At 46.0% G+C, this 14,609-nt stretch overlaps 1 protein-coding gene across 2 annotated transcripts in view; it reads left to right on the top strand.

Moving 5' to 3' along the window:
• The window catches only part of KIAA1614 (KIAA1614 ortholog), a 74,145-nt gene extending 60,711 nt beyond the window's left edge, over positions 1 to 13,434 (top strand). For both annotated transcript variants that reach the window (XM_089671479.1, XM_089671478.1), the window contains exons 8-10: positions 4,209 to 4,315; positions 10,392 to 10,555; positions 12,717 to 13,434. In XM_089671479.1, the coding sequence (XP_089527605.1) occupies positions 4,209 to 4,315; positions 10,392 to 10,555; positions 12,717 to 12,910 (465 nt within the window). In that variant the 3' untranslated portion in view covers positions 12,911 to 13,434. The remainder of the gene's footprint in view (positions 1 to 4,208; positions 4,316 to 10,391; positions 10,556 to 12,716) is intronic.
• Positions 13,435 to 14,609: the final 1,175 nt, after the last annotated feature.

Here is a 14,609-nt window from a genome sequence, read left to right as displayed (position 1 = left end):
TGGAACTGGTGGGTATTGGTGGAGAAAATTAGAAGCCAGGAGGGAGTCTTAATTGTGATTTTGAGGGAGAGCAATGTAGGGGATAAAAGAGACAAGTAGATAAATATGAGAGAGGATATAAGTCAGGAAGAGGATGTGGATGGGGGGAGGGGTAAAGGGGGGTATAATGGAATAGGTATATGTGAATTATTTTTGTAAATATGTTGTTCTTTTTATATTGGAAAATCAATTAAAAGTTAAATAATAAATAAAAAAAAAAGAATCAGTGGCACCCCCAAGCGTCCGCTAAAGAGAAGTGTATTTTTCCTGTGGGTTGGGAACACACACAATTTTGCATGTTAACCTAGGTTCACACCTATGCATTTTGCAGTTTTTGTTTGCAGAATGGCAGAAACGCACTACAGTCCACTTGACATTACTTCATATGGCCCACATTCACATCCATGCAGTTCCCACCAGTGCATGTTATGGAAAGGTGCAGGGGCTTTTTTTTTTTTTTTTACGGTGCATTTTTGGCTCCATTAAGTTCTATGGAATCTCATTCAAAAATGCATGATAAACATTTACATGTGTTTTTGGTGCATTTTTAGTGTGTTTTCCTACATGACAACAGACGCCTCATCCAAGCAACATTAACGTATCCAAAAAATGCAAAGTGCATTAAAAATGCATCAAAAACATGCTGGAAAACAGGCCTCAAAAATGCATCAACTGCACATGCATTGATGGGAACCTAGCCTAGGCCTGTATGTGGTGAACTTTCCTCTTCAGCCTGTCATGACTGAGTAGAACTGAATCAGGAAACAAATATTTTGCTCCCATTAACCAATAGACGCTTTCCTTCCCACTAACACCCAATGACTATGAATCAGGCTGGGTGCAGATCACAATTCATTTTGGGTGTCTACATGCATTTACATTTTCCAATGCAGACAAAAGCATGGTGTTCCCACCATGTAGCAGTGCACTGGAAAACATCCTGCGTGTTCATTTTTGGTGCGTTGTGCTGCTCAGTTCTATTCAGGACAACTGACTGGGGGCTTTGAGAAGATGCAGCACAGCACGCCATTATCATATACCTGGAAAGCACAGCTTTTCACTAGCCGGGTGTTTTTAGATGGTAAGCTGTAACGAGCAGGGCCCTCTGATTCCTCATTGTAACTGTACTGTCTGCCCACAATTTGTGAACTGCTGGCTATAGAAACCCTGTATTATTATAATAATGACTGTATGTCATAGTGTATGGGCCCGTCTGTATTCATCATTTCCCATATGAACGGGCCATCTAGAGAACATTAAAGCTGAACTCCGGGTAGATGTAACAGACAGAAATAATCGTTTGCAGCTCTGTATTCACATCCTTAAAGTGTTACTAAACCCACAACAGTAAAATCAGTCTGTATATGCAGTAAAGCATGCTTGTTATACTCACTGTGGAATCTAAGGGGTTAATTCTCTGCATTGTGTAAAAAGACAGGTTGATCCTGTCTTGTGTGTTCCTCCCCTTTTTTAAGCGACCACCTGTGCGAACCGTAGGCGTGCACATGCTCAGTTTGGTGTGTATTGCTAGAGAGGGTTTTTTTTTTCTTGGGAGAGTGCATGTGATCAGCACAGGGCCAATCAGCAATGTCCAGACAGAGGGTCAGGAGATTTGTATCCTCCTATAGCAGAAAGAAACTCCTACAAACTTTAGCTAGTGGTGTGCTGGACACAGATGGAACTTCTGATGAGAAAAGGTATTTAGTAGTGTATATGCAGTAAAGCATGCTTGTTCTCACTGTATAAACTAAGGGGTTAATCCTCCCCATTGTGTAAAAAAAAAAAGGCTGGTTGATCCGGTCTTCTCTGATCCTCCCCTTCTCCTACTGTCCCCAATCCATTTGCTGATAGTACAGAGCTCTAGGAGTCACTCTGCACATGCTCAGTTTAGTGTGTAAGGCTGGAGATTTTATTTTTTCTTTGGGAGGGTGCATGTCATCCGCACAGGACCAATCAGCACTGTCCAGAGGGGCAGCCTCATAGGACAGTCAGCAAAATGAAAACTCCTTCTAAAAGATTTAACCAGTGTTCAGCTGGACACTGATGGAGGTCACAAGACTGCTGTAACTGCTGATGAGAAAGGTATTTAGCAGTTTATATTTACTAAAATAATTGCATTTCCATGTTGTGTGTACTGTGGGAGACCAGATATAGTAAATGCAGGGTCCTGGGTTTAGTAACATTTATTATGGAACTTCACTTCCTCAATCAACATGGTCTATTTTTAATCCTAATGCTGCTAGCATTAGTAAATGGACAGGAAAGTATATTATATTTATATTTACTTTTAAATTTCTTTTTTTTTTTTCAACATTTCTTCAGTTACTTCCTGGTTTCCATGCCTAGGCAAATGATGTCATACAGCCCAGCAGTCTTCAGGAGGGAAGGGAGGGTTCACAGCTCAGCCAATACCTGAGCTAAGGGCAGATGGATTCCAGGAAGTAAATGCTACATGAATCATCTGCCCTTACTCAAGATGGCCACTGCCAGAATTGCCAGGGTGTGTGTGTGTATTTGAATATTAACAATTAATAAATAGCATGTTTGGTTTGTGATGCTCAGATGCAGTTCAGTTCCTCTTTAACTGCAATAGATAAAAAACAGGTCTTCTGCTCTACCAAGAGGGACAGAGCTGTGTAAATCTCAGTACAGGATGGACAGAAATATATTCCTTGGGAGGAGTTCCTATGTATGTACTTTCTTGTTAGCTTAGCAACAGTACGTAGCTGTTTGCCTGCAGGTTAGCTTTACGTATCTGTGAGTGTCCATTAGAGTGTGATTGGACCGTGTACTGTGTGACTGGACCGTGTACTGTGTGACTGGACCGTGTACTGTGTGACTGGACCGTGTACTGTGTGACTGGACCGTGTACTGTGTGACTGGACCGTGTACTGTGTGACTGGACTGTGTGACTGGACTGTGTATTGTGTGATTGGACTGTGTACTGTGTGACTGGACTGTGTACTGTGTGACTGGACTGTGTGACTGGACTGTGTACTGTGTGACTGGACTGTGTACTGTGTGACTGGACTGTGTGATTGGACTGTGTACTGTGTGAATGGACTGTGTACTGTGTGATTGGACTGTGTACTGTGTGATTGGACTGTGTACTGTGTGATTGGACTGTGTACTGTGTGACTGGACTGTGTACTGTGTGACTGAACTGTGTGACTGGACTGTGTACTGTGTGACTGGACTGTGTACTGTGTGATTGGACTGTGTACTGTGTGACTGGACTGTGTACTGTGTGACTGGACTGTGTGACTGGACTGTGTGACTGGACTGTGTACTGTGTGACTGGACTGTGTGACTGGACTGTGTACTGTGTGACTGGACTGTGTACTGTGTGACTGGACTGTGTGATTGGACTGTGTACTGTGTGACTGGACTGTGTACTGTGTGACTGGACTGTGTACTGTGTGACTGGACTGTGTACTGTGTGACTGGACTGTGTACTGTGTGATTGGACTGTGTACTGTGTGAATGGACTGTGTGAATGGACTGTGTACTGTGTGATTGGACCGTGTACTGTGTGATTGGACCGTGTACTGTGTGATTGGACCGTGTGCCGTGTGATTGGACCGTGTGCCGTGTGATTGGACCGTGTGCCGTGTGACTGGACCGTGTATGGTGTGATTGGACCGTGTGCCGTGTGATTGGACCGTGTGACTGGACTGTGTATGGTGTGATTGGACTGTGTGCTGTGTGATTGGACCGTGTACTGGTACACAACATGCTCACTGTACTTCGGAGACCCCTATCTCGGTCCTGTAGAGTTTCCCAGCATTCACATTCTTCTAGATCGTGTGAATAGTCACATGTGAACTAGTGTAAGGGCTTTTGCCATTTGATATGCAGGAAGGAGGGGGGAGCTGTAGAGGTGACGTTTGTCCAGGAAAGGTAAGTGATTGTATGTACACTGCTGTAAGATTTGTAATGTCTGTGTAAGCTTGCTTTACTAGTGTCATTGGTCTATAACAATTCTCTCTCCATCACAGTTTACACAATATGGATCATCTGCTTTTGTTTAAAATGCTGTTTATATGCTGAGTTGTGCTAATGATAGAACTACAATTTTCTGCATGTTGGTTTTGGATGGAAAAGGATGTGAATGATGTTTTTGTGCTGTAGAACAATGCTAACATGCTGGTCTTCTCATTCACCACCAGATGTCACCCTTTCACCTCCCAAGGAAAGCCTCCTCTGTGCAGAACCTGCTGGGTAAATCGGACCGCTCTGCTGTGTACATCACAGGAGACCTCAACACCGCTCCCAGGTATGAAGGCCACACATGACCCCAAAGGGGAGTCCGACAATGTACAGCTATAAATACAGGGAATTGTAGGACATGCCACAGATAAACTTCACACTCGTATAATACTGCTGACATTACAAACTTGCAGCATTGTCCATTCATTACAATAGAGCAGGCCATATTCTTCTATAATGTAGGAGGGATAGGCAAGCGGCAGAGAGGAGGCCAATTCTCCTCCATTATTGTATTTTTATTATTATCCTTAGGCTGGCTGAAAAAAAGACAAAAGTCCATCCAGTTCAACCATTAAAAGAAAAAAAAAAGTTATAATCCTACACCCACAGTTGATCCAGAGGAAGGCAAAAAAAAATTCAGTAATGCATGATCCAATTTGCTCCTGCAGGGAAAAAATTCCTTCCTCAACCCCTGAGAGGCAATCGGATATTCCCTGGATCAACGTTACCTATAAATGTTAGTATCCAGTTATATTCTGTGTATCCAAGAAACAATCCAGGCCTTTATTAAAGCAATCCACTGAGCTGGCCAGAACCAACTCTTGAGGGAGTCTATTCCACATTTTCTCACTTCTCACTGTGAAGAAACCTTTCCGTATTTGGAGATTAAATTTCTTTTCCTCCAGACGTAAAGAGTGCCCCCTTGTCCTCTGTGATGACCTCAGGGTGAATAGCTCTACACCAAGTTCACTATATGAACCACTGATGTATTTATACATGTTGATCATATCCCCCCTTAATCTCCTCAAGAGAGAATAAATTCAGTTCCTCTAATCTTTCCTCATAGCTGAGCTCCTCCGTGTCTCTTATCAGTTTAGCCCTTCTCTGTACTTTTCTCAAGTTCCCCAATGTTCTTTTTGTGAATTGGTGCCCGAAATTGAACTGCATATTCCAGATGAGGTATTACTAATGATCTGTACAGGGATAATATGATATCACAAATCTATCTCTCAACCCCCCACCTCACCCTCTCGGTCTTCGCCCGAATCACACACCTACTGAGAGACATATCAGACTGGATGTCACTCCACTTCCTTAAACTGAACCTCTCCAAAACCAAGTTTCTTGTCTTCCCCCCAGCCCGGACACCACCCTTCATTGACTTCTCCATCACATCCAACAACGCCACCATCAAACCCGCCCCGCAAGCCAGAGTACTTGGTGTCATTCTGGACTCCAACCTATCCTTCCAGCCCCAAGTCCAATCTTTAACAAACTCGTGCAGACTTCACCTCCGCAACATTGCCAAAATCCGCACGTTCCTAACCCCAGAAACCACTAAACAGCTCATCTACTCCCTCATCACGACTCGACTACTGCAACTCCCTCCTCACTGGCCTGCCTCGCCGCTGGCTATCCCCGCTTTAGTCGATCCTGAATACGTCTGCCAGACTCATTCACCTTTCCAACCGCTCTGTATCCGCCACCCCCCTCTGCCAATCCCTCTACTGGCTTCCGATTGCGCAACGGATCAAATTCAAAATCCTAACACTGACGTACAAAGCCATCCACCATACTGCCCCGAACTACATCACTGACCTAATATCCAACTACCGCCCAGCACGCACACTCCGCTCCTCACAAGACCTCCTTCTCTCTAGTTCCCTGGTCTCCTCCTCCCATGCCCGCCTCCAGGACTTCTCCAGGGTGTCACCCATCCTCTGGAACTCCCTGCCCCAACCCATCAGATTATCACCTACTCTCCTCTCCTTTAGGCGCACCCTGAAAACCCATCTCTTCAGGGAAGCCTAAACCAACCCCTTCTAACTTGCCGACCTCCTCCACTGTTCCTACCACTCCATCCCCCACAGCTATCTCCTCCTGTGCCACCATCCCCTCCCTCCTAGATTGTAAGCTCGAAAGAGCAGGGCCCTCAATCCCCTCATGTTTTGCATTGTATTGGTATTGTTCTGTCACATGTTCTGTCCCCCTTTGTAATGTACAGCGCTGAGCAAACTATTGGCGCTTTATAAATACTGTATAATAATAATAATCTCTCTCTGGAGTCTATACCTCTTAATACAAGAGAGGATTTTGCTCGCTTTAGAAACCGCAGCTTGGCATTGTCATTATTAAGCTTGTGATCTACCAGAACTCCCAGATCCTTCTCCACCATTGACTCCCCCAGTTGAACTCCCCCCCTAATATATCTGATGCATGCATATTCTTAGCACCCAAGTGCATAACCTTACATTTATCAACATTAAACCTCATTTGCCACATAGTTGCCCAATTAAACAGTGCATTGAGGTCGGCTTGTAAGTTGGAGACATCCTGTAAAGACTGAAACAGTATTTATAATTCCAGACCCTATATCATTTATAAATATATTAAAAAGTAAGGGTCCCAACACTGAACCTTGGGATACACCACTGACACCCTAGACCAGTGATGGCGAACCCGTGGCACGCGTGCCACAGCCGGCACGCCGAGCCTTATCTGTGGGCACGCCAGGAGAATCCAGCGGCGCGCTGTCTTCCCGGCTGTAGTGTGCGTGACAGCCGGGTCCCAAGTGCGCATGCACAAGAAGCAGTGCTCTTTGTGAATGGTAAGGCGGTACCTGGGACACATGACAGATCCCAGAAGCCGCCGGACCAATCACAAAGCGCAGCGCTTCTCGCGCATGCGCACTGGGAATCCGGCAGTCCGACGAGCGCCCACACTACAGAAGCCGGGAAGACAGCGCGCGGCTGGATAAAGGAACAGGTAAGATAAAAAAAAAAACTCTGCGGAAGTAAGAGCGGGTACCTGTCAAATTCAGGTACCCGCTCCCCCTCCCTCCCCAAAGGTCAGCAGTCATCTCTGTACTGTCCGCAGTCTCTGGTCATCCCTGTGCTGTCTGCAGTCTCTGGTCATCCCTGTGCTGTCTGCAGTCTCTGGTCATCCCTGTGCTGTCCGCAGTCTCTGGTCATCCCTGTGCTGTCCGCAGTCTCTGGTCATCCCCTGTACTGTCCGCAGTCTCTGGTCATCCCTGTACTGTGTCCACAGTCTCTGGTCATCCCTGTGCTGTCCGCAGTCTCTGGTCATCTCCTGTACTGTGTCCGCAGTCTCTGGTCATCCCAGTACTGTGTCCGCAGTCTCTGGTCATCCCTGTACTGTGTCCGCAGTCTCTGGTCATCTCCTGTACTGTGTCCGCAGTCTCTGGTCATCCCTGTACTGTGTCCGCAGTCTCTGGTCATCCCTGTACTGTGTCCGCAGTGTCTGGTCATCCCTGTACTGTCCGCAGTCTCTGGTCATCCCTGTACTGTGTCCGCAGTCTCTGGTCATCCCTGTACTGTGTCCGCAGTCTCTGGTCATCCCTGTACTGTCCGCAGTCTCTGGTCATCCCTGTACTGTCCGCAGTCACTGGTCATCCCTGTACTATGTCCGCAGTCTCTGGTCATCCCTGTACTGTCCGCAGTCTCTGGTCATCCCTGTACTGTCCGCAGTCTCTGGTCATCTCCTGTACTGTCCGCAGTCTCTGGTCATCTTCTGTACTGTTCGCAGTCTCTGGTCATCTCCTGTACTGTGTCCGCAGTCTCTGGTCATCTCCTGTACTGTGTCCGCAGTCTCTGGTCATCTCCTGTACTGTCCGCAGTCTCTGGTCATCCCTGTACTGTCCGCAGTCTCTGGTCATCCCTGTACTGTCCGCAGTCTCTGGTCATCCCTGTACTGTGTCTGCAGTCTCTGGTCATCCCTGTACTGTGTCTGCAGTCTCTGGTCATCCCTGTACTGTGTCTGCAGTCTCTGGTCATCCCTGTACTGTGTCTGCAGTCTCTGGTCATCCTTGTACTGTGTCTGCAGTCTCTGGTTATCCCTGTACTGTGTCTGCAGTCTCTGGTCATCCCTGTACTGTGTCTGCAGTCTCTGGTCATCCCTGTACTGTCCGCAGTCTCTGGTCATCCCTGTACTGTGTCCGCAGTCTCTGGTCATCTCCTGTACTGTGTCCGCAGTCTCTGGTCATCCCTGTACTGTGTCCGCAGTCTCTGGTCATCCCTGTACTGTGCCTGCAGTCTCTGGTCATCCCTGTACTGTGTCCGCAGTCTCTGGTCATCCCTGTACTGTGTCCGCAGTCTCTGGTCATCCCTGTACTGTCCGCAGTCTCTGGTCATCCCTGTACTGTGTCCGCAGTCTCTGGTCATCCCTGTACTGTGTCCGCAGTCTCTGGTCATCCCTGTACTGTCCGCAGTCTCTGGTCATCCCTGTACTGTGTCCGCAGTCTCTGGTCATCTCCTGTACTGTGTCCGCAGTCTCTTGTCATCTCCTGTACTGTCCGCAGTCTCTGGTCATCCCCTGTACTGTGTCCGCAGTCTCTGGTCATCTCCTGTACTATGTCCGCAGTCTCTGGTCATCCCTGTACTGTGTCCGCAGTCTCTGGTCATCTCCTGTACTATGTGCGCAGTCTCTGGTCATCTCCTGTACTGTCCACAGTCTCTGGTCATCCCTGTACTGTGTCCGCAGTCTCTGGTCATCTCCTGTACTATGTCCGCAGTCTCTGGTCATCCCTGTACTGTGTCCGCAGTCTCTGGTCATCTCCTGTACTATGTCCGCAGTCTCTGGTCATCCCTGTACTGTGTCCGCAGTCTCTGGTCATCTCCTGTACTATGTGCGCAGTCTCTGGTCATCTCCTGTACTGTGTCCGCAGTCTCTGGTCATCTCCTGTACTATGTGCGCAGTCTCTGGTCATCCCTGTACTGTGTCCGCAGTCTCTGGTCATCCCTGTACTGTGTCCGCAGTCTCTGGTCATCTCCTGTACTATGTCCGCAGTCTCTGGTCATCCCTGTACTGTTAATTAGTTTGCACTACTGTACGAGTTGTTTTTTCTAAACCAAAAGCTCGATATTCAGGTTTCATTGCAGTGTTGGCACTTTGAAAGAAATAAGTTGGTTTTGGGTTGCAGTTTGGGCACTCGGGCTCAAAAAGGTTTGCCATCACTGCTCTAGACCATTCCGAGTATGAGTATTATAAAAATATGGAGGGCGTTATCAAGAAGGACAAAATCCAATTACATATCCAACCCATCCAATCTCTCATTTCTGTAAATAGTGTCTTGCTGGAGGCATTGGAGACACAGATATGAGATTGTCGCCCAGTCTGGATGAAAACATCTTGCTCCATGGGAGGTTTAAAGCTCAACACCTTAGTCTGCAGACCATTGGATTAATGGCAGTTATTTGTGGCTAACCTTGACAACCTGGCAATTACCCAGCTATTACAGGGGCTTACAGTGTATCTAAACTTGAAAACGAAAAACAAATATAAGAAGTCTACCAGTCCTTAGATGTGGTGGCTACATTTGTTTTCTTTGCCACCATGGGTAAGGACTGGTAAGCTGCAATATACTGAATAATTGTTTTTGGTTTTAGTTATGCCACCATCAGTAAGAACTGGTAAGCTGCAATATACTATCCTTCAGACTTGGAGGGTCGGATTAGGGCCAGTGAGGACAGAAAATGTCCTGGCCCTAGCATCAGTGAGAATATACATGGCCTCAGGATTGTTAGTCGGTAGGAGGAGGAGTAGTTCCCCACCATTGGTATTAGTGAAAAGAATAGTACACCATCATTGGTTTCATGGGAAGTACTGCCCCATTGTTGGGGAGAAATAGTGCCCCAGGGGTCAGATAAAGGGTAGCAAAGAGCCAAATCCGGCCCTCGGGCTGCAGTTTGGAGAACCCTGCTTTAAGAATTACTTTCTGAGGCTTAGATGCCCACAGGCATCCCTTCAGGTCATTGCTGGAATTACCCAGGTATCAGTCTAGGCCTGCTACTTACCATTACTGGGGGTTATTGCTTCAGATCATTCTCTGCAAGGATGGTTACTACATACCAGGTCACTGCACCCTTGTGTCTGATTATTATCAAACTATTGTTTAGGCACATATTCTGCCTACCAGTCTTTTATGTGCTTTTATGTTCTTTGTTGTATCAAAAACTCTCCTGCCTACATATCTTATAAGTTGGCCCTTACATTCACTAAGAAGTCACCCTCAGTGGCAGCATAGACAAGAACCAGGCTAGGAACACGCACTAGCTATTGTTCCAAAAGGCAGACTAGCACTATGCCTGGCTCATGCATCATTAATGTGCTATCTCTTTTCTCAGGCGTGCCCTCAGTGTGGAGGATATCGGATCTCCTGGAAAAGCACGTGTGTTAGGGAAAGTGGCAGAAGTTTACCCAGATGGTACGCGCCTTTTAGAATTGCAGCGCCCTGAAAGTGGCACATTTGGCTTCAGGATTTCAGCTGGTAATGGAAGGCCTGATTCAGGTGAGTGAAAGCCCAGAGGTCCCCCTGTCAGTTTAAAGTGTTACTATACCCACAACAGTAAAAATCAGTCTGTATATGCAGTAAAGAATGCTTGTTCTCACTGTATAAACTAAGGGGTTAATCCTCCCTATTGTGTGTAAAAAAAAAAAAAAAAAAAGGCTGGTTGATCCGGTCTTCTCTGATCCTCCCCTTCTCCTACTGTCCCCAATCCATTTGCTGATAGTACAGAGCTCTAGGAGTCACTCTGCACATGCTCAGTTTAGTGTGTAAGGCTGGAGCTTTTATTATTTTTTTCTTTGGGAGGGTGCATGTCATCAGCACAGGGCCAATCAGCACTGCCCAGAGGGGCAGGGATCATGCAGCCTTATAGGACAGTCAGAGCAAAATGAAAACTCCTACAAGATTTAACCAGTGCTCAGCTGGACACTGATAGAAGCCACAAGACTGCTGTAACTGCTGATGAGAAAGCTATTTAGCAGTTTATATTTACTAAAATAATTGCTTTTCCATGTTGTGTGTACTGTGGGAGACCAGATACAGTGAATGCAGGATCCTGGGTTTAGTAACACTTTGAGGGAGACCTGTCAAGATATAAATATTGGAGCTGCCATTTCTGACTCCTGGCTGTCTTTCATCCTTCCTTGATTCACCACTTAGCCATTTACCTCCCACAATCAGAACTACTGACCCACTTCTGAGACAAGGACTCACCAAGTAGTAAATGAAAGACCTGTACAGAGAAGGTAGCTGTCATATTTCTATCCCGATAGGCTCCCTTTAAATTGGGAGTTTATTTTTATGTTTTTTGTCATATATCTGTATTATGTTTGCTATACATTCTTCATTTTGTACCCTTCTTTTCCACTTATAGTTTGTTCTTTTTTCATTCTCCTTTCCATAATTCTTTCATCTGTGAGTTTGGCCTCTTGCATCTTCAGACTTTACTGACTGATTGGTCGTTGGCTCCTGCTGCTGTCAATCACAGCCGGTGAGCATAGATAGGTGGGCAGGTGGGCGGGCTGCGCTGCGTGTGTCAATAGACACACAGTGTGGCTCAGGATGGAGCCTGCACAACCACCCTCCTTAGCAAGCAGCGTGCTTTGGGGGCAGCCAATTTGAAACACCCAAGTGTCAATGGGGCCTTGGAGTAATGCACCCTCTGACAGTGTTTTACGCTCTCAACCTCTGCTGCTGAAACTGACAGTTGGGAGTGGAGCACAGCAATCATAGTAACGTGCTCTGCAGCTCCTCTATTCAGAAAACTTTTTGTATACGTTTCAAAAAATGTAAAGTGGTTGTAATCCCTCACATATACCTAGTGAAGTGACTGTCCTCAGGTGACACACAGAGATGAAAAAATCCTCCTACATAAGTTGTACCTGTCTATGTGCAGTATTCTCTTCTCTTCATCCGTTCAAAGTGCTGAATTTATAAAGCTTGTCTGAGAGTTCAGAAAAAAGGGGGCGAAGAGAAATTATACTCTGCAGAGCTCAGTGAGGAGAGCTCTGAGAGCTGATTGGAGAGAAGGGGCACACCCCCTTCACACAGCACACAGGAACAGAGCTGAGGCAGTCAGTCTGCTGGAGGTCCTTTCCCTGTCACCATTTTTCTCTTGGTGTCAGGAAAACTTGTCAAAAGTGATTTATGCTGATACCAGAGGAATGAAGCAGCAGACAGAAATGACACTTCGTGCTCTTAATTGAGACAAGTACACACTATAGAGGGATATGCTTTGCTTATATTTCATGCCTGAGGTTTACAACCACTATAAGGAATTCTGTGATTTGACAAGGTGCACATGAATGTCATACACTCTTCTTGTCCAATCACAGAACGCTGTGCTCCAGTCCTGACTGTCAGTTCCGCACCTTCATCACTGTCAGGGGTGCAAGAATCTACCAGGTTTTAGGAATAAAGTAGACACGAGTGAACACACATCATTAGATATAAGTTTATGGTACCTAGCCAATGCCAAATATTGTTTTTGCTGGGGGTTCAAGCTCTGTTTATGGTTTGTGCCTTATTGCCGACAACAACACCCATCTGCCATACACACTTTGTAATACTTCGAACAACAAATAGGATAACCCTACATGGGGATTGGGACATGGGAGTCCCTTTTCATGTACCTCAATTATGTGACATTTTTGCTTTTGTGCAGGTATATATGTTCAGGAAATGAGTGATGCGAACACAGCCAAGCTTTACTCAGGTCTTCTACGTGTTGGAGATGAGGTGTTGGAGGTGAACGGTACAAAAGTGTCAATACTTGGACAGACTCGCCTCGCTGAGCTTATGAACCAGGAACCTGTCTTATCATTACGTGTATTGCACCAGAGACGGACCAAGTGTTGAATGCACTGAGAAGGACCTTTATGATTAAATTGCGTTCACATTCATTGGGTGAGCGGATTATTTGTGCTGAAAAAAGATATAAAAATTTTTTTCTTTCGCTGTGATGGAAATGATCCTGTATTGAGGTTATCGTTTCCGTCATGCAGCGAAAGGTTGCAGTATTAAGAAGGGACAGTATTGAGCTGTTGAGCTCTTTGATATATTTTTTCATAAGGCCTCTTTTGTTTACCAAACTGTTTTGCACTGTCTTTTGACATCACATTTTGTTTAACCTACAACACTGGTGTGACACTCAGAAGAAAAGCCTATCCGGTACGGCTCTCCGCACAAATAATCCTCAGCATGACTATGGAGCTCTCATGCCAAGCAGTATTAAACTGAATGAAATGGACTTTGTTTATTGCCCTGGGTGGGGCTTGACCCAGTTGCACAGTCCTTGTCTATATTTGTGTATTTATGATTCCTACGCGCCTCACTGCCTGATTTTAATATATTAAACATTTCTATATACAATGTGTTTTAAATCCATGTCATGTCTTTGTATTATTATGGTTTAGGTTCTTTATGTCAGAGATGGAACTGTTAAAGTGGACTTAGAATCCGATATATATTTTTCAATGTGAAGTGGACGAAGGCCCCATGCACAGTGGGTGTTTATCCTCACTGCCAGAGGCTCCGGCATTTAGGTGGATTGTCCACCCTGCTGGCAGCCCGTAAAGGTCTATGAGAGACTGACAGCTGCTGCGGCTGGACGATGAACCTAGTGCTAATGACGTTTAGGGCAGTATGTGCCCAGGGATGAATGCCCGCAGCTCAACAAGTCTGCATTCTGGGCACATACAAGGTGAATGATCCAGCCACAGCAGCTGTCAGCCTCTCATAGACACTTACAGGGTTCTGGCATTGGGTCTGAACAGTGCACCTGCGCTTTCCACTTGCACCTGAACACCGGAGCCTCATGCACAGGACCTAAACACCCAGTGTGCATTTACTAGAAATGTACTATCTCTCATAGAGATCACAGTATTCCGTGTGGCAATGTCTTCATCAGTTTTTCTCTTCAGAAGGACAGAGCCATCTTTTTTCAGGCATCACCCAAGGAATGCTGGCCCTGAGATGAGATAATCGTGTAAATGCTGGTGCCTGTGCAGGTCTTGGCTGTTCACACATCTGATAAAAAGCTTCTGCAGCAACCTCTCATCTGACATGCTACAATGTCAAAGTCCAATCACTCGAGGAAAAAGACTGGCTAAGCCTAGGCAAAGTCAGTTGGATAAAGCTGAAGTGCTGTTTTTCAAGGTTGAACTAATTGAAAAAAAAAATTATACTGTTACGCTATATTCAGGGACGTCCCTAGGGTTGGTGTCACCCGGTGCAGTAGCACTTGGTGACACCCCCTCCGACGATCCCTGTAGAATGGATCGGATCTGCGGATTGAGCATAATGGATCGGAGTTCAATCCATTATCCTCCCCTATCTGCAGATCTGATCCATCCTGCGGGGATCGTCGGAATGCAACCTATACGGGGTTAACTGATCTCTCCACGAAAAGGTAAGTTGTAAAGCAAGCCGACGATCCCTGCAGGATGTATCGGATCTGCGGATTGGGGAGCATAATAGATCGGACTCTGATCCCTTATGCTCAATCCTCAGATCTGATCCATCCTGTGGGCATTGACGGCTTGCTTTACAACTTACC

This window comes from Staurois parvus, unplaced genomic scaffold, assembly GCF_062004578.1.
Source record: "Staurois parvus isolate SC_StPar_1 unplaced genomic scaffold, SC_StPar_1.0 ptg000106l, whole genome shotgun sequence".
NCBI classification, from domain to species: Eukaryota; Metazoa; Chordata; class Amphibia; order Anura; family Ranidae; genus Staurois; species Staurois parvus.
Note: the sequence above shows the minus strand (reverse complement) of the source record. Positions and strands in the feature narration are given on the sequence as shown.